The 21,042-nt window shown below is 35.1% G+C and overlaps 1 protein-coding gene across 1 annotated transcript in view; it reads right to left on the bottom strand.

Moving 5' to 3' along the window:
- Nkain2 (sodium/potassium transporting ATPase interacting 2) overlaps window positions 1–13,412 on the bottom strand; it is a 750,666-nt gene extending 737,254 nt beyond the window's left edge. Inside the window, exon 1 of the mRNA XM_052170051.1 lies at window positions 13,347–13,412. Within this exon, the coding sequence (XP_052026011.1) occupies window positions 13,347–13,412 (66 nt within the window). The remainder of the gene's footprint in view (window positions 1–13,346) is intronic.
- Window positions 13,413–21,042: the final 7,630 nt, after the last annotated feature.

The following is a 21,042-nucleotide window of genomic DNA, read 5'->3' as shown; positions in this document are numbered from 1 at the left end:
TGAAGAGTTCACCATTTCCTAAATATACAAAGTGCAAAATGCCTGTCATAAATACAAATGTTCATCCTGTGCCCAGATGAGGCCAACTACATTACAGCAGCATGCCTTCTTGCATTTTATCACAGCACTAAAATATTCAATTTCTTTCCTTGAAAAAAGCACTGTTATGGGCATTATAAAGAAATGAGCCACAATGAGCTCTGAGCAATTATCACCCCAGAGGGAAACAGACTGATGCACTTGAACAGAAATAGCTGTTTAGACAACCAGACTCTAGTACTTCATGATCAGAGCCAATGGGCCTCATTCATCACTTGGCCTTGATTTTAGGAGAATTCCATTCAGTGTGAGGACTAAGGTACAGCCAGGGGACTTAGGGAGAAATTCTATTAAGCACATGAAAAGCTGACTATAAATAGAGGTGACTACATTAGTGTGACAATTAGCTGCTCATGAGGAGAGGAGGCATATGTTAGGTTAGACTGTTGTTGTGTAGTGCTCTTTCATTTGCCATTAAAGTATCTTACTATTTTTAATGTTTCTAGTATTTCAATACTAGATTTCAAAATGTTTCAGTATTTAACGTAAAGGTTGGGGAAGTAGTACTTAGAGGAAATTGCCATCACATTTCAGTATCCTTTTAATGATAAAGTAATATAACAAGATATCAACTGCTTCATGCAGTTGTTCATATTGACAATTATTGAGTCGGGCTATACATTGCTGTCTTTGTCACATCCTCTCAACTTTTAAAAGAATTCTCATTAGCTTTGCTTTTAAAATGTAACACAAAATAAACACTAAAATGGGAGAAATGGAAGAGATACAAATCAATATCTACAGAATTGCCATGCTTTCTAGTACACTAAAATAAGAATTAAGTAATTCACCATTTCCTAAAAGCAATCTTCTTAGAAAACAAAGCACAATATTTGGCAGATGTTTGTCTCTTAGAAATGCCCTTAAACATCAGCTATATATTACAAAACAACTGTGAGAGTTGGCAAGATTGGAAAAATTACTTCAATTGAAAGTAGAACACATAATAAAATAACTGTTACACACAAGTCACAAGTACTACAGGGAAGATGATTTGAGAAGAAAAGATCATTTCTGAGGCATACAATGAGTTATCAACACATATTAGGAGAAAAACAGTTATGCTATATTCTTTCAAACACCACCCACAGTTCAGCCAGCCTGCAAATGTAATAGCTATTTATACAGTTAGGGAAAGATTGGTTTTGCTCTTAAAGGTAAGTAATAGGAATGACTTAGACACACAGACATATAGATGGACACAGCATAGAAACTCATCACAAGAAATAGACTACTGTTGGATTGGGGACGAATTAAGAAGACTCCAGATAAATAAATAACCCAGAATATCTGGTATTGAGGCTCTCACTTTCTAAGAACATAATTTCAAGTTCATTTTATTTTTAAAAATATATACACCTAGATAAGTATCTAGGTAAAAATGACTTCTTTTGCAAAATATAAGAAATATTTTATAGAATTATGATTAAAAAGTGGGTTTAGCAATCTTTCAGATACAAAAAGTAAATGTTATTCATAGATGTCAGCCATAAGCTTGTAAAAAGAAGCATTTTAATAATCACACATTTTCCGTAATACTGACTTTATCATTCAACTTGCAATAAATTCGAGAAAACATATGCAGGACTTTCTTCTTGAAAACATGAATCTGATAGAGAGAAATGGAAAATCTAAATATTGTAGATACTAGACCATATTCATGAAATGTAAAATAAATAAAGTATAAAAGAAATATGAACTCATCCCAAATTAAATTTGAAGTCAATGTAAAACTAATCAAAATGCCTGAAGGTTTTTCCTTATTTTTTGTTGGCCTACACAATCTTAGAAGCAACTATTTAACTCTAGGAAAGAAGATAAATATATTTGCTTTCATAAATGTATTTAACTTATTGGCATTGTTCTAAATCCTATACAAATATGAACCTATTTGGTGCTCATAATGGGGAATTAGGATTAATATATTAGTAGTTTTTATATAGAGATGAAGATATTATAACACAAAGAAGTTACATAGTTTGCTTAAATTCATAAATGGGAGTGAACCTAAAGAAGGCTTCAAACTATTACACTGCAATGAGGAGACATCAGGGGGCCTTCTTTAAGGTGACCTATCATAAATTTGGGGTAAACTATACTTCAAACTTCCTCTAGTATTGAATTATGGAACATATACCAAGTCTTACATGCCATATGTGCATAAGGACAGTGTGTTTGTGTGTGTGTGTGTGTGATTGTGTGATTGTGTGTGTGTGTGTGTGTGTAGATTAAGAAAGCGAATGTAGCCAATGGATCACAAGTTTTCTTATACCTAATACACATTTTAATTCAGTTGTCTCATCTTTCTGCTTTAGGAAGATTGAATCTGAAGTCATTTTTAGTCACTTCATTTCCTATCTTTCTAGTTTTAGCACCCATCTCTGCATCTAGTTGCATTTTACTAAGCTGTTATTGTCATACCATGGTTGAAGAGTATGTGATTTACTAGTTGCTTTAAATGTACTTTTGGTGTATGTCATATGATGTTTTTAAATGTTACTATTTTTTTCCTGACAAATACGGCATTCATTACCTGTTCTAATTGTTGTTAATCAATTTCTGGGATGCTTCCAGTTTAGGGGGTATAATTGTATGGCTGTGAATTACACTTGTGAACACACACTGTTACAAATATTAAGAATGTCTTAGTCACTGTTCTATTGTTGCGAAGAGACATCATGACCAAAGCAAATTATAATAGAGCTCATTTAATAGACAACAGAGGATAGTTATCACACTACTCCATGTCAAGTGCATTCGTAAACATACCTCTTTAATTCATTACATTCTGTCCCTTCCCACTGAATACACACTTCATCATGGAAAATGCATTTAGATAAGGTATAAAAGTCCACATTGTCCCAACACTGTTCAGAATTCCATTGTTCTGAACTATGAGCCTTATAAAATGAAGTTCTATTCTTTAATATAAAATGCCACAAAGCATGTACTATTATGTCAAAAGGAAGTATGAGACATGATAATAAACAATCACACAAAAGCAAACCCAAAATCTCTAGCTTCATACCAGACATCTGAGGTTTATAATGTAACCAACTAACGTGGCTCCAAAACACCTTGGCTGCACAACATTCCAATTCTGCTTCCTGTAACAAACATAGCCTCTCTCTTGGCAGGGCTTCACTCTGCCTACAGCTTCTTTTTGTTGATGTGTCATGGTTATGGTGTCTGAAGGTTTCAATTAAAACCTAGGTTTTTACCCTCATAATTTTATTCAATAGTTTTCCAATGTTCCCTTTCACATAAACTGAACTGGGTACATACTGAAGGACCTCGGTGCTGTTCTGGAACCTAGATGGAAGCCTTACACTTTCATCATTCATGCTAAGATGTAAACTCAAGATGGAAATTGGACACCTTGACCCATAATCACAGCAACTCTTGTGTTCCTCTGAAGACTACCCTGGTTGTCACTGAGTAATTGTTTCAAACAGTAAAACGTGTGCTGTCATTCTCAATTTAAAGACCCTCTCTTTTCAGATATAATTGCATTTTAAAAAATAAATTGTAGCCTCTGATGGGAGGGTATTTTTTCTCAGTGAACATTTTCTATTATAATAGTTCAAAACAGAAATTTTGATTTGTTGGCTCTAATTTGCTTTTTTTTTATATAAAAATTATGGGGACAAGACAGATATAGTCTCTCTACTCTGTCTGCAACTTTAAACTTCCTCATATTCTTTTCCTCATTGGATATTACATTTTTCTTCTTTCTGTGCTCTGTAGTATAGATCTGAATAGGAAAGATGAGTAATACTATGCCACAGCCTGAATAATATGCTACAATGTAACTCCTTCAGTCAAACAAATTAGTCCGTCAGTTTGCAATTCAGCTCCACTCAAGTGCTCTGCATACAAAAAGAATAGAGCCATGTTCTTTGCCTATGTAAAACATGAGTGGCCTGTAGCTCAGCTCCTGATAGATTCCTGGTTTCCCTTTGCAAACTGATAAGCCAATTTTATATGTTCTCATTTCTTTTTTAATTTTTTAATTTTTAATTTTTCCTCATTTTTTATGGTTCTTGTCTTTCAAATATCTATCATATGACCTCTTAAAGTTCACTTGTAACTACACTAAAGCTTTTCTGCCCTGGAAATTTCAAACATTTATGCATTCTACAGCAAACCTCTCCAAATGAGCTATGAACTCTGTTGGGTTTATCATGCAATGATCTCTCTCTTGAAACAGTCATCTGAATTAGCAAGTTTTCTCATTACTGTGATTAAACACTTGGAAAAAAGTAGCTTAAAGAAGAGAAAATTTAATTTGGCTTAGAGGTTGAGGGTACACCAAGGGATTTCTGTCAGCATGGTTATACAGCAGCAGGTTATGTAACCTTAACAGTCAGTAAGCAGAGAAAGACAAATGCAGATGCTAAGTTACTATTCTCATATTTATTCAGGGCAAGGTCCTACCAGGTCAGTGTTTCTACCCATATTCAGAGCAAGCTTTTCCTCCCCAGGTAAGCCTTTTCAAACTCCCTTTGTGGAAAATGCCCAGAAAAGTGTCCATGACAATTCTATATTTTTTTTCAAATTGACAATGCATGTTATCTATTATAATATCTTTCCCATGTACTCCTAACCTTCCATATTTCTGTCATAAAATAAACAGCAAGAAGAATCTTAGCAGACGTAAATCCTAATCCTAAATATTCTCACTTCCAGATGTATAAGTCAAATAAGCAATTGAGTTCATCATTAATTACTGAGTCTCTGGCATCCATGTTATATGAACACAAAATGAACTAAGCATAACATTTTGCTTATTCATATCCTTTTTATGTCTTTTAACCTTTTTATGTTTTCATAATTTTGTAATGCTTTAAAATTTTGTAATTCGGATGTAGGGTTGGTGAAGATCTTTTCCCAGTTTGTTGGTTGCCATTTTGACCTTTTGCCTTACAGAAACTTTGTAATTTTATGAGGTCCCATTTGTCAATTTTTGATCTTATAGCATAAGCTATTGGTGTTCTATTCAGGAACTTTTCCCCTGTGCCAGTCTCCTCACAGGTCTTCCCCAGTTTCTTTTCTATTAGATTCAGTGTGTCTGGTTTTATGTGGAGGTCCATGTGGAGGTGAGCTTAGTACAAGGAGATAAGAATGGATCGATTTGCATTCTTCTTCATGCTGACCTCCAGTTGAACCAGCACCATTTGTTGAAAGGCTATATTTTTTCCCCTGGATGGTGTTTAGCTCCTTTGTCATGAAATTTTAAGGCAAATAGTTGGAACTGGAGAATATCATCCTAAGTGAGGTAACCCAATCACAAAAGAATACACATGGAATGCAGTCACTGATAAGTGGATATTAATTAGCCCAGAAGCTCCGAATACTAAAAACACAATTAACATATCAAATGATTCCCAAGAAGAAGGAAGGAGAGGTTCCTGGTCCTGGAAAGACTTGATCCAGCATTGTAGGGGAGTACCAGGACAGAGAAATGGGAGGAGTGGGTGGATTGGGGAATGGATGGAGGGAAGAGGGCTTGTGGGACTTATGGGGAGGGGGCAACCAGAAAAGGGGAATGCATTTGGGATGTAAACAAAAAATATAGAAAATTTTAAAAAAGGTAACAAAAATATTTTGTAATTCATTCTACTTTATAACATTGAATCCAATTTGCTAAAATACTTTATGATTTTTATGAATATTCAGTCTGCTTCACTATTTTAAGATTTATTTTTACATTTACAGTGTGTGTGTGTGTGTGTATGTGTGCATGTTTGTGTGTGCTTATTTCCATGTTTAGATGTGTCTGTGTATGTCAATATGAGAGGTATTGGCTGCACATGGAGCAGGATTTATAGGTGGTTTTTAGCCAACCAAGATGAGCACTAGGAATCAAACTTAGGTAATCTACATGAGCAGAACCTGCCCTTGACTATTGAACTGTATCTCCAGCCCTACTACATTCTTCACCGTGGTCATTACATCTCTCTTCCTTTTCCATATTCAATTATTTTTTGGTCTTCATGGCTTTCTTTATAATGTGCCATCTCCTGTTAAGGTAAATACTGATATTTTATATTTATTTGCTTTTAATGTCTAGGTTTAATTTCTCTCAGTTATCTGACCCACTTTTCTAGGCATTTTCTATAAACTGTTATATTAATTTAGACTGCATAAATAGAAACGCATTAATATTATGGTGAAATTGACAGTGTCTATAAAGGGATTTGTATATTTTTCTCTATTTTTTTGTTTAAGGGAATGATAAACTCAGGATCACTTTAAATTCTCACCTCACTTTACTCTGTCGACCTCTGATACCATTGTCTGTTAATTACAAATAGATATAAAACTTTACATGTTTATAAATTCCCAACACAAAGTTAATTGTTTAGAATTCCCAAAGTTCATGTCTATGTTATCTCAGCACCAGGGTGAACTGAGCCATGTTTCTTTCCAACATTTCTCTTTGTGACTAGTTTTTTTTTTTCCAACTCATTTTTAAGTAGGAAGGATATTGATTTGAGAACCAGGTTTTTACTGATGTCTCACACGAGATACCCTGCACTTGTCCATGTTTGGGCCTCTGTTCTCTGTTTCTTAAGCATCCTCTCAGGAAGAAATTCTGGGTCTTCAGAACTCAGTACATACCCCAAGATGAACGCAAACCTGCATGCTCACTCAATTTCTATATCACCACTTCCATTTTTCATTTGAGTTTGATGCTCTTTGACTTTCAAAGTGGTGGGAGGGGAAGAGCTGTTACATGCACATTTGCTCAGCAGTATGTTTAAAATTTTACAAATAGAAAAAATTTTAAAGACATTATAGTATTTTTTGATAGCTAATTCATCATTGCACTGAAAAAAGAAGGCTTATTTAATCTTTCTAAGAAAATCTAGAACATAAACAAATGGGCATTAAAAGTTCAATGATCAATATCATGACATTCATATGGCTAAATTCCTAAAAGTCACCCTCAAAAGAGCATGTGTCATTCCCAGTCATGCTTCTTCTGATCATGAAGAGTATCCTTTGAATCTTTGTAATGACCATGTTTTTTAGAATCCATTTACTTTGAAAGAAAAAAAAATGATTTTTGATGTCAGAAAACCTTATACACTCGTCTGAACACTCTTTTCTCAGGTTAACCTGGTTTGTTTATAGAAACTTAGTAGCCATATGGGTGTTCAAGAGCTGTAGATAATTAGTGAGAGATTCCAAACCCTTTAAAAATTATTTAAACATCTTCAAATATTTTCAAAAATTGAGTTTGTGTTTAATATTATCTTAGTTCATTTGAGCTCCCTGTCTGTTGGTCTTATTTTAATTTTAAACTCTACATATCACATACAATGCTCAGGCAGGATTGCTATCTCAGAAGTTATATAATGCCTAGCATAGGCCAATGTCTATGATTCTGTTCTTTCCCTGTGCTGTGTTAGTACCCAGAGAGCAATAAACAGACTCAGACCATTAATCTATCCCTGTTCTGTACATTACGAGAACTCTGGACAAGAAACATTTACTAAACCTCCTAGCAAGCCACCAAATCCATTGCAAATTATGATTTCAATGTGTTTCTTAGATTCACAGTGACTTTACACTTGAATATGTAAAAGACATATTAATCTTCTGGGGTGGGGGAGAGGATTATATTTATATATTGTTATCAACTGTTTAAGGTACTTTATATTTAAATGATAAATGTGCATCATAGTTAAGGGATTTGAGATGATTATTTGGATTATAGAGACATGATTTAGAGCAGAGTCTTACAAACAAATGCTTGAAGACTATTAAGTGTTAGTAGCAAACATATTTGAATTACAACTATGTTCAGCTTGTACTTGATAGAGCAGATGGTGGAAAGGAAGACACAATAAGTATAAACAGGCTAATCACCACTAAAGTAATTCTTGTACAGCAGTCTCTTTATGTCACCTTTGCTCAAGTATCAAACATCACAGTTAAATGTAAGGGCAATTTGAAAAGCATTTAATCCTTCTCTGATAACTTTTGTTTCTTTCATTTTTACCTTTTCTCTTCTTTCCTTTCCTGTACTTCCTCCTCCTTCCTCCTCCTCCTCCTGTTCATCCTCCTCCTTCTCCTCCTTTTTTTCCCCCTCTCTGTAATGGGGCTAGTGCTTATTTCACAGCCTTTTGCATACTTGGTAAGCACTCTACTACATGTTTATTCTTCTTGATATCTTCATTTTGAAGATAAAGCAACAGACAATATGAAAATTAATATAATACTTGAACAACAAAATATGTGAAAATACTTTATTATAATGATTAAGAGTTCAACTAATCAAACCCTAAATCGAGCTCATCCTCCCCCATATTTTCTTTTCATTCTTCATGAGAAATTCATCATTATAAAGGAAATAGGAGACTATGATTTTAGAAAATATAATAAAAAAGTAATTTTCAGCATTGTTCTTTATATTATTTCAATGCATTATAGTTCTTTAATCCATCTAAAATTATTATTAATAAATTTAGCAAAGCTACTAGTATGGCAAGTATTTAATTCTGTATGATTACAGCAATTGTGGGTTGATGTAATAGAAATCGAATGATTCAAAACATGTAAAGTGTGTTTAAACACGTTTTCTATTTACATATGATATAATCCACAAAGGAAAAGCAAATAAACATGAGCATCACCCAAATGTAAACTTTACACGATCCCACTTAGCCACACTGTTGAATCCAGGAGCAAAGGAAACTGATTAAGAACACTTATGTACTGAACCTGGCATCAATACCTTCATGCAGGAGCAGCTCTTCTCTCACTCCACATCTCCCAAGAGATTCCTCTTGACAAGGGCATATCCTCAAGTGGACACCACAAAGATTTGGAACAAGCTCCTTCACACTGTTCTCTTTGAATGGAACTATGTGCAATGGTCAAGTAAATGAGGTTAATTGGAAATAAAAGTGAAAAACAAAAATGCCTGTTGTCTTTAGTAGCATGCTATGGTCTTATATTTTGTGTTGCTTTCATATCAAAGGCTCTTTTATACAATGTTTATGCAGCCACAGGCATACACCAAAATATAAACATCCATTTGAATTCAAAGAAATAAATATTCAGTGGAGCAGTGAAAAATATCCAACATTAGAGAGATGGGTAAATATGTTTTACAGTTCAAGTCTCAAAGATGTTCCCATCTCAATTTCTGGAACCTCCTAAGATGCCATGTTGCCCATAATGGCAATTAGCAAAAAATAATTATTACCAAGGAGCCCAAAGAGGAAAGGTTATTTGGAATTCTGGTTGGACACAATCTAATCACTTTTTTTTTTTAAGAGGGAAGATCATTGTGCAGCATTGTAAGATAGAGATGGAAATCGGAGACAAATACAAGCTCTCATTTCCAGGCTCTGAGATGTAGAGGCTGCTTCAAATAATTCCCTAATGGCCTCTGGAGATGAAAGCCTCAAGGAACTTTATTCCATAAGCCTTATAAAAGAATTCAGCTTTACCAGCTCCTGGACTTCAAGACCCTGATACTCATGAGGTCACCTGACTCTGGGAGTTATACTATTCTTTTTCTTTTTATTTATACATTGCATTTGTATTTAATTTTTAAAACAGACATAGAAAATATTGAAGTGTCTAATCCTTACAGCAAACTATTGATAGTGTGGAACCAGTGAATTATGGACCAAGTCATTGATGTTATTATGCAAAGTTTCACTTGTTAATAGATGAGGGTATGAGAATGAAATGGATAGGCACTCAACGGACCCACCACTGCTCTGGGCTCCCAGTGTGGGTCCATTGACACACTTTTGCTGCTTCCAAACCCTCAGGACATATTGCTATTAAGGTACTGAGTCTTCAAAACAGAGTTGTGTAAATAAATGAGATATGAGAAGTAGAGTAGGATTTCTTCAGTAAACAAAGAACAACACTTTTTAACAAGAATCTGCCTTCTCAAATATATGCAGTAAAATGGATGGTCTAGATGCACCATAGAGAAAGAACTGCAGTACCAACAGACTAAGACACTAATGCTATTGGAACATATTTTATCAGGTTTGTTGAAGTGCAATGAAAACTGAAACACTGGGTAAAAAGGAGGGAAATTTTGTTTCCTTGATGGAAGGAACAAAGCAAGTAAAGAAAGAACAAGAGAGGAAGGAAAGACAGACATGGAGAAGAGTGCTGAATGTAGGTTTCAGAAGAGATAACATTTCACAATTATAAACTTCTATCTGTTCTCTGTGAGCACTTATTAGGTACTCCCATAAATAGATTATGCATATTTCATGTGTAGTTAACATTCATTATCTATCATGTTCTTTAGAAACAATCAATTCATATTACGAACATTTATCATACAATAAATACAGAACATAGGAATAATTTGTTCATATAATATTTATGTGTGGACATGTTTGTGTGTGGATGAGTATGTGTGCTCATGATTGATGGAACTAGAGATTAATGTGAGGTGGGTTCTTTGAACTTTCTTTCTTATGTTTTGAGTCTAGGTCTCTCAGTTATCCTGTCACTCACTGATTTGCCAGAATGGCTGACCAGAAAGTCCCATGTGTCTTTCTGTCTTTTTCCTCTCCGGTACTGGTAGTATATATGAGAATGATCATAAGCAACTGGATTATTATGTGGATGATAGAGTGCCAAATTTAGAGTTTCCCTTATGCCCATGGAAAACATGTTACCTCTGCCCAGCTTTCCCTATAAGGAGTTTTAATATTCTCATCTCCAGATTTGAGGCTCTGTGAATAGAAAAGACTGAGGTAAAAGTTTCAAGTGCCAAACATTGCACTTATTTTCAGCTACTGAGAAAATGTCTTATCTTTAATTTCTTTTTTTATAAATATTTTTATTTTCTATATTCTTTGTTTACATTCCAAATGATTTCCCCTTTCCCAGATCCCCCCTCCCCATATGTCCCATAAACCTTCTTCTCTCCATCCATTCTAAGTAAGTTATTTTGATTTTTGAAATATTAGTTACTGATGGCATAAAGTTATTTTGTACTTGGTTTAATCTCACAATTATGACACAGTCTAAGCCTCTTTTGCTGTTATTGGTTATTTGTTTTGTTTGTTTTGTTTTGAAGACAGGATTTCTTTGTGCAGCTCTGGATATTCTGAAACTCAGTTTATAGATCAGTCTGATCTCAAACTCACAGAGTTCCACCCACTACTGCCCCCAGATTGCTAGGATTAAAGTTGGGCCACCAACAATATTATTTTCCTCAGTAAAAGGGAAGTATCTGGTAATATGAAGCTAGTAATCAAGACAGAGTTAAAGACAGAATTCATTCAGGCATACCACTCCTATGGTTGGACTCTAAAGTACTCTAAATCAAGACAATATGATAACATTATAGAATTACTGTAAATTACAAAATGTTATTTCTCCCGTAGTAATATTCTTTAAATACTCACTAAGCTGCTTAGTATCTTTTGAATTAAGGAATTTTTACAACACTCTGAAGTAATAAAATGTGATGTAGAAGAGCTAAAGCAATAAACTCTATGTATTAAATGTCTCTCAAAATAGTCTTGATCTTAAGGCTCAGAAGAACATACTTAGGAGAAAAAATATCACAGGCAAATGTCATGAGGATTGACCAAGTACAAATAGCTTGAGATATGTTCCCAAACTAAAAATTTACCAGCTTATCTGTCTCTAAATAACATAGCAAGGAAGCAGAACTTTAATTAAAATGCACTTTGAAATGAAATCAACATACAGAAGGAATGGCTATATAGTAGCTATATTGTAGATTAAAAGAGCTGATGGACTATTTAAATAATGAAAATAACATGATATCCATGACAAGCTCAGAAACCAATAAATATTACCTATATATTCTTGTTTATACTCTATTCACCAAAGTTGCACAATTATTTCCTCGATAATTGGATATTATGTGAAATGTCAAGTACTTGGCAGAAAACAAAAGATGGGATTCTTTTTTTTTAATTTTTTTTTATTCGATATAATTTATTTACATTTCAAATGATTTCCCCTTTTCTAGCCCCCCACTCCCCGAAAGTCCGAAAACTGGGCACCTCACTTCCAGAAGATCCTGCTATACCACTCCTGGGCATATACCCAGAGGATTCCCCACCATGTAATAAGGATACATGCTCTACTATGTTCATAGCAGCCCTATTTATAATTGCCAGATGCTGGAAAGAACCCAGGTATCCCTAAACAGAAGAGTGGAGGCAAAAAATGTGGTATATCTACACAATGGAGTACTATTCAGCCATTAGAAATAATGAATTCATGAAATTCTTAGGTAAATGGATGGAGCTAGAGAACATCATACTAAGTGAGGTAACCCAGACTCAAAAGGTGAATCATGGTATGCACTCACTAATAAGTGGATATTAACCTAGAAAACTGGAATACCCAAAACATAATCCACACATCAAATGAGGTACAAGAAGAAAGGAGGAGTGGCCCCTGGTTCTGGAAAGACTCAGTGAAGCAGTATTCGGCAAAACCAGAACGGGGAAGTGGGAAGGGGTTGGTGGGAGGACAGGGGAAGAGAAGGGGGCTTATGGGATTCTTGATAGTACCTTGCTTACAGTTTTGTTTTTGAGGACATACTGGTAAATTACTAAAGCATATCTGGGAGTCGTAGTAGCAGTAGTAGTGGCTGATGTTATGAACATCATAGCTACTCTTGAGAAATATGCTAACAGTTGAATTTTAAGTGCTAAATACAGTGATAACAAACCACAATATCCTTTGTTTGATCTAAGCTATTTTTAGTACACATACAAAGAAATAGTCTTTTGTCGGAAGAGATAGAAAGCAACAGTAATTAGGTTGTGCTTTATCAAATAAACAAACAAACAAACAAATGAACAAAAAATTAATCTGAAAACCTTCAGAAACAATATAATAAACACACCTCTAAAAATTAAATGCTAAAATTACTTTCACTGTAAATAACATAATTACTGACTCTTACCAAGGACACAAATATATTTTGAGATATTATATTTTTGGATAAATCTCAGCATATTTTTGTACTATTCCCTGTCTTTGAATTAACTATATTATTTTTGAATAATATTTATTTCAGTTAAGACAAACTAGAATTGCTGAATCCTACAACTTATTAATCTTGGATTCCTATCTTTGTAATTGTAGGCCTGGACAAATTGATATATGCTAAGAGTTTAATTGTTGGATTTTAAAGAGTAGTTCACAGACAATTACTTCTTAAGAGAACATATCAACTTTTACCAAGTCATTGATCTTAATACCTTGATGATTTCCAGACTGTTGATATTCCCAAAGCATTTGCATAGAATTTCCTCAAGTTGATCCATGTTGATATAGCTTAGTCTAACAAGTTCAACGCATAACCATGGCTTTTCCAAGCATAATTTTCTCAATCCTATCATTGAGATTCTGTAACCAAATCTTTTCTTGTATTTTTCTCTTCCTTAATTTTTGCCTCATATTTCTACCTTCACTCTTTCATTTCACAATTCTTTTATTTAGGAAAAACTTTCTGCTCCTTTGTTCCCCCTGCATTTTCTAGACAGGAACAACGACCTGACCAATTTGGGGCCCATCCCCATAGGCAGGCACCAAACCTTGATACTATTACTGATGCCATGTTGTACTTGCAGACAAAGGCTTAGCATGCCTGTTCTCTGAAAGGCTGTATCAGCAGCTGACTGAGACAGATGCAGATGCTCACAGCCAACCATTGGACTGAGGTCTGGGGTCACTATGGAAGAGTTGGAGAAGGATTGAAGGAGCTGAAGGGAATGGGAACCTCATAGAAAGACAAACAACATCAACTAACTTGGACCTGGGGAGTCCTTAGAGACTAAGTCACCAACCAGAGCATACATGGGCTGTTCTGAGGTCCCTGGCACATACACAGCAGAGGATCAACTGCCTTGTCTGGCCCCACTAGGAGAGGATGAGCCTAATCCTGGAGAGATTTGATGCCCCAGAGAAGGGGGATACCCATGGATGATACACTCTCAGATGTGAAGAAGAGTGGGGCAACATTTGGGATATATTAAATAAAATAATTACTTTTTAAAAAGAAAAACTTTGGTTTAATAAATTACTGTAAATTATTTCATTATAATATATCTTCACCTACTGCATATCATTAAATAGTGTTATTATAATAAAAATAAGATAATGTATATGGATGCAAAGAAATATTTTATTTACTATTGATATATAAGACTACTTGATGGATGTATAATTATAGGAGATTAATTTTCTACTCTATAAACCTGATTTTAGCTTATTGCTCAGGGTCAGGTGTGCTATGAATATATCCTTAAATGTACTGGAAGTGTTTCTAATGTCCAGCCTAGATTCCCATATGGCAAACTTTACTTTTCAAATCTTGTTGTTTCCAATTGAAATATATATCATTTCACAGCACTAATTATATTGTTTCCTAAATCACCTGACCTTCTTTCATGAATCTCCTTGCCTTTTATAACACTTTAATATCTATTTCTGTGGCAACTCTATTTTCTTGTTTACCAATTGAGATGTTGTCAAAGTTTATAATTTGAATTCATTCTTTATGGAGATACATGATTCCTTCCTGAGGATATTCATGTGAACTATCCAAATCTTCCTTACCTTCAAATTACAAAATTGTGCTAACAAGTGCCTTATAGATATCTTTCTATAAATTGTATTTTTTAAATTCAAAATATTGAAAACCAAATTTATAAACAGACTAAACATTTACATTTATAACAGATTATTATAATAGGCTGCGTTTTAGTACTCAAAAACTTCATCTTTTCCCAAAGGAACTTCATCAATTTTATTGATTCTTAACATATTCCTCATCAGATTTTAAGCATTCAGATGTTCATTATTCATTTTACACATAATTTTATTTTCAGGGTCACAAACAGATAATCTCGACATAGGTATCTTCACAAAGCATTCTGTTATTATATTTTTCATCATTATCCAATATTGAATCTGGGTCATCTTAGTAACAATTATTCCCAACCCCTGAATTAGTACCAGTTTTCTAATAAATATAGGGATCATCATATGGGCCACCCTCTAGTCTCCTGTGGTTTGAGAAATGCTGCAACACAGTTCAACTCCATCTTCTCTTTCCATATTTGTCTTATTCCTCATCCCCATTCATCATTCAAGAAATGTGATCTGTTGATCACTGAAAAGCTCACTTGTATTTTACATAAATTTTCTCCCATGCATTTCCCCATATTAGAAAGTCGATTGCCCTTTGTACTACTATTGCCCTTCTATCTAAAGCAATGCCTTTATCCACCCAACAAGTATTATTGAACTACATTGACATATTATGAGCACATGTGTATTATTTTCCCTATTTGCACTGTTCTTTAATCTGGAAATATGATAACTGTGTAAATCCAAAGACATATACTCAGTTGTATACACTCCAGGTGCACACCACAATGCCTTGTATATATCATGGTTTTAATAATTGTGGAAGATACATGTAATTATTAGAAATGATTCACTTATTTAGATAAGCTCCTAAAATAAATATACCAAAATATATTGTCTTTACTCTGTATCCTTAGAGATGTAGTAAGAGAAAAATAACTATTTTCCTAGAAATAAATTGACAGATCTATCTTTTTAGTGTTTTAATTTGTAAACTTTACTGCATTTTGGTATTGCAAACTGGGTTATCTATACTAGGAAAAATAAAATCTTAATTTAAAATCTTATTTTCTAGACTAGAGAGTTGACCACTGACTGCTCTTCCAGAGGTCCTGAGTTCTGTTCTCAGCAACTACATGGTGTCTCACCACCATCCATAGTGAGATGATGCCCTATTCTGTCATGCAGGAATACATTTGAGGATACTCGAATACATAAATAAATACTAAAATATTTAAAAATAAAATAAAACATATCCATTCAAAATGTATAATATTTCTTTTATGTAAAAATTAAAATGGCCATTATTTTGTTACAAATAATTTATATTTCACATTTGTATATAATGAACATGACAACAAATTTTACAAAAGTATTAATAATAATAATAAAATGAGTTTTCAGTATATGTGTACATATATGGACTTGAAAATGTAAGGCCTATTTTGATTGTTTTGCTTCAGGCACCATCAAGTAACTTTCTTTCCTTCCTCCCTTCGTCCCTTCCTTCCTCCCTTCCTTCCTTCCTCCCTCCCTCCCTTTCTCCCTTCCTTCCTTCCTTCCTTCCTTCCTTCCTTCCTTCCTTCCTTCCTTCCTTCCTTCCTTCCTTCCTTCCTTCCTTCCTTCCCTTAATATATTTGGAAACAGTGTTTCTTACTCTTACAGAGTTCAGCTAGCCCTAGGTGTCTGCTTGTATTTGCCATTCCTGCACTGGGATATAGAGCATGTACCACCATTCCTGCCTTTTTCTCTGTTTCTTTTCTGGGAATAACACTCATGTCTTCAAGCAAGCTTAGTATAGGCACTTTGACAATTGAGGATCATTTTAACCCTATTGTTTTCTTTAATGTATTTATTGATTTTGTGGATATGGATTATTCACTTAAACTTTTTATTTATTATTCTTTTGGGATATGTGAATCCTGATTCGTGTGTGTGTGTGTGTGTGTGTGTGTGTGTATGCTAGAAAGGCAGATATTTTCTATACCATGAGAGGTAAATCCTAAGACAGCAATAAGTTATTCATGAGGACTAAGCCAGAATGCTTTCTTTAAAATGGGAGCAAAGAGAAAGCACATGGTTTTAACCTTCACGGTTTCTAAGCCTGTGAAAACTAAAATACTTTTTAGTAGTTTAGAAACTGAGAAAGTAAAGAGCATCAAACAAAACACATTCTGCCCTTTAAGCTTTGGATAGAAAGTAGGAGACAGTTGGAAATTCCATTGTGTACTTTCTCTGCCACCTGTCACCATGTGAATGAGAGCCAGTGCATAACGACACCTTATGAAGTTGCTTGGTGGAAATATTAGAATTACTTGGGAAGCCACTTCTCTTGAAGTTAATGAAACATTCAGCTTACTAAAAGTACAAAAAGACAAATTTACTTTACTTTTGTTTTTGTTTTTGCTTTTTTAATGCTAACAAATGGATTTATTATATTTTATGCATTCAATGTCAACAACCGTTACATTTTTCTTCCCATTTTCTAGGAGCAACTTGGGTGGCCTAGATCTTAAATACAGGGCTCATTATCGTCCTAGGACTGAATACATGGTTTTAGAAAAATCTTTCTACAGAATAAATACCAGGAAATCCCAGTGACACAAAAATCAAGGTCCTTTAAGTTGCTAGCATAAAATGGAGTATGTGCTATATACCTCCACTCAACTCCACATTCAGCAGATTATTCACAGTTCTGGATATAATATGAACACCATATAAATAGTATTTGTATTATATTTTTCATTGCACTTGTTTCTCTGTTGTCATATCCTGATTTAATAAAAATTATATTAGTACATAGTTGGTGAAATTCTGTCGACATGCTAAACTAACCATAGTCACTTGTTCTTAGTAGTCACATTTCTTACTTAGCCACATTTTCCTAACAGTAGCTCTCATATCAGAATTTAATTTTCAACTAATTCTCACAGACTCTGAGTTCTAGAACTACACCTTCCATTATACTAGACAACAGTCACACTAAAATATAATGCTTTTGAAACATCCTTCTTCCAAGCCAAGAGATGCTGTGATTAATAAAGATACCACTTGTCAATAAATAGCTAAGATACATTTCATTAATCACTTTATACCAATCAGACCCTGAAAGACACCTGCTTTAGATATTTTGAGTTATATGGAATGCATAATTTTTAACTTCAGGCTTCTACTAGGTTTTTTTTTTTTGAGGGGAAACTGGTTATAATGCATTATTTATTGGATATTTTATTGACTTACATTTCAAATATTATCCCCCTTTGGAAACCCCCTATTCCATTCCTTCTCCCCATCCCTTTTCCTCCTGCTTCTATGAGGTGCTCTCCTACCCACCCAGCCACCCATTCTCACCTCCCGTTCCTGGCATTCCCCTATACCGAGCCTTAACAGAACCAAGGGCCTCTCCTCCAACTGATGCCTGAGAAATCCATCCTCTGCTACATATGCAGCTGGGGCTATGGGTTGCTCCCCATGTACTCTTTCGTTGGTGGTTTAGTCCCTAGGAACTTTGGGTTGGCAGAGGTCTGATTGGTTGATAATATTGTTCTTCCTAAGCGGTTGCAAACCCCTTCAGCTCCTTCCGTCTTTTCTCTAACTTCTCCATTGGGGACCCTGTGCTAAGTCCAATGGTTGGCTGAGAGCATCTACCTCTATATTTGTCAGGTTCTGGCAGAGCCTCTCAGAAGACAGCTATATTAGACTCCTGTCAGCAAGCACTTCATGGCATACACAATAGTGTCTGGGCTTGGTGTCTGTATATGGGCTGGATTCCCAGGTGGGGCAGTCTCTGGATGGCCTTTCCTTCAGTCTCTACTCCACATTTTGTATTTCCTTTAGACAGGAGCAATTCTGGGTTAAAAATTGGGAGATGAGTGGGTGGCCCCCTCCCAAAACAGGGTACCTTGCCTAGTGTCTGGATATGGTCTCAACAGGTTCTCCCTCCCCTTTGTTGGGCATTTCAGCTAATCAAATTCTCTTTGGGTCATAGGTAGCCTCCTACTTTTCTGGCATCTGGGTCTTGCTGGTGGCTACCCTCAATTTCCCATCCCCCATTGTTACACACCTCGGTTCAAATTCTTGATCTTCTGTATATGATCCCCATATCCTGATCAAAAGTTGGCAAGTAACACTATTAATTTCACCAAGAAAATATAAAATATTTTTATTTTTTGATACAATTTAGATTTCATTGTATTGAAGAACTGAGCCAATTTTAAAGTTTGTAAGTACAATATGATTAGAGAAAATTAAGGTCAACTATTTCCCCCCCAAAAAAATACTGATTTTAAAATGTAATAAGATTGAATATGAAGTAGGTGTCTGATTAGTGTTTAGTAAGTACACGTGGAGAATATTAAATAATGGGTTAGCTACAAGGCTGAGGTTATACTGGTCAATAAGTTAAATAGAAATATGCATCTTCCAACATAATGCCAGTATTTCTAAGTACACGGGCTAAGTTTCATGGTTTGTATATGGCTGGCCTAGAGAATGTCACTATTAGAAGGCATAACCTTGTTGGAGTAGGTGTGTTACTACAGATATTGGTTTAAGACCCTATCCTAGCTGTCTGGAAGCCAGAATTCTGCTGGTAGCTGTCAGATGAAGATGTAGAACTCTCAGCTCCTCCTATACCATGCCTGCCTGGATGCGGCCATGTTCCTGCTTTTATGATAATGGATGGAACCTCTGAACCTGTAAGACAGCCTCAATTAAATGTTGTCCTTTATAAGACTTACCTTGGTCATTGTGTCTCTTCAAAGCAGTAAAATCCTTAGACAGTATATGTAATAGAACTTAACATTTGCTAATGCACTTATAATTGAATGCCTTAATTTTATCATTTAAAATTATCTCTCATCAGATATGATAAATAAGGTGATAATTTACCTGAATATGTATGCAGATAGCATAGCTTGTCTCAAAAATTGATTATTGATTTTGCTAATATTTAATTAAATTAATTGCTAGAAAATAAATGAACAAAGTAGAACTTGGGCAATTAGGTGTCATGCCTGGGTTATATGATGCTCAAAAAGTGGAAATTGTTAGACAAACATTCTTATAAATAAATCTGTAGACTTCCAAGAGGAAATAAAGAAAAGTACTAAAGTGAGGTTGGCTTGGTAAATATCTTGATGTTATAACCTTGATCTAAAATCTGGAAAAATGGATGCTAGGAATGACATTCAAAGCACAGACAGAAACTCATCCTGTTAGCCAAGGAATTTTCTTTTAAAAAGCTTGTATTGGATAATCATTGAGGAAACAATAATCAGAATCTGGAAAGAACCCAGATGCCCCTCAACAAAGGAATGGATACAGAAAATGTGGTACATTTACACAATGGAATACTACTCAGCTGTTAGAAATAAAGACTTCATGAAATTCTTAGCAATGGCTGGAACTAAAAAATATCATCCTGAATGAGGTAAGCCAATCACAAAAGAACACACATGATAGCACTTATTGATAAGTGGATATTAGCTCAAAAGCTTGGAATACCCAAGATACAGTTCACAGACCACATGAAGCTCAAGGAGAAGGAAGACCGAAGTATGGATGCTTCAGTCCTTCTTAAAAGGGGGTAACAAAATACCCATGGGAGGCGATACAGAGACAAAGTGTGGAGCAGAGACTCAAGGAAAGGCCATCCAGAGACTGCCTCACCTGAGGATACATCCCATAGAGTTACCAAACCCAGACTTTATAGTGGATGACAAAAAGTGCTTGCTGAAAGGAGTTTGATATAGCTATTTCCTGAGAGGCTCTGCCAGTGCCTGACAAACTCAGAGGTGGATGCTCTCAGCCAACCACTGGACTGAACACAGGGTTCCCAATGGAGGAGCTAGAGAAAGGTCCCAACGAGTTGAAGGGGTTTGCAGCCCCATAGGAGGAACAACAATATGAACAAACCCAGAGAGCCCAGAGCTCTCAGGGACTAAAGTACCAACCAAAGAGTACACATGGAGGGACTCATAGCTCTAGCCACATATGTAGCAGAGGATGGCCTTGTTGGACATCAGTGAGAGGAAAGGCCGTGGACCTGTGAAGGCTCATTGCCCCAGTGTAAGGGAATGCCAGGACAGGGAAGCAGGAGTGGGTGGTGACTAGGGGGAGTGGGGATGGGATAGGGGTTTTCTGAGGGGAAACAAGGAAAGGGGATAACATTTAAAATGTAAATAAAGAAAATATCTAATAAAAAGATAAAAAATAACTGAAGAAACAGTTTTTAAAGACACAAGTGTATGATGATACATCTCAGACTCTTTTAATGTTCATACAATCAAATGACCAAGGATA

The sequence above is a fragment of the Apodemus sylvaticus genome, chromosome 23 (genome assembly GCF_947179515.1).
Source record: "Apodemus sylvaticus chromosome 23, mApoSyl1.1, whole genome shotgun sequence".
Lineage (NCBI taxonomy): Eukaryota > Metazoa > Chordata > Mammalia > Rodentia > Muridae > Apodemus > Apodemus sylvaticus.
Note: the sequence above shows the minus strand (reverse complement) of the source record. Positions and strands in the feature narration are given on the sequence as shown.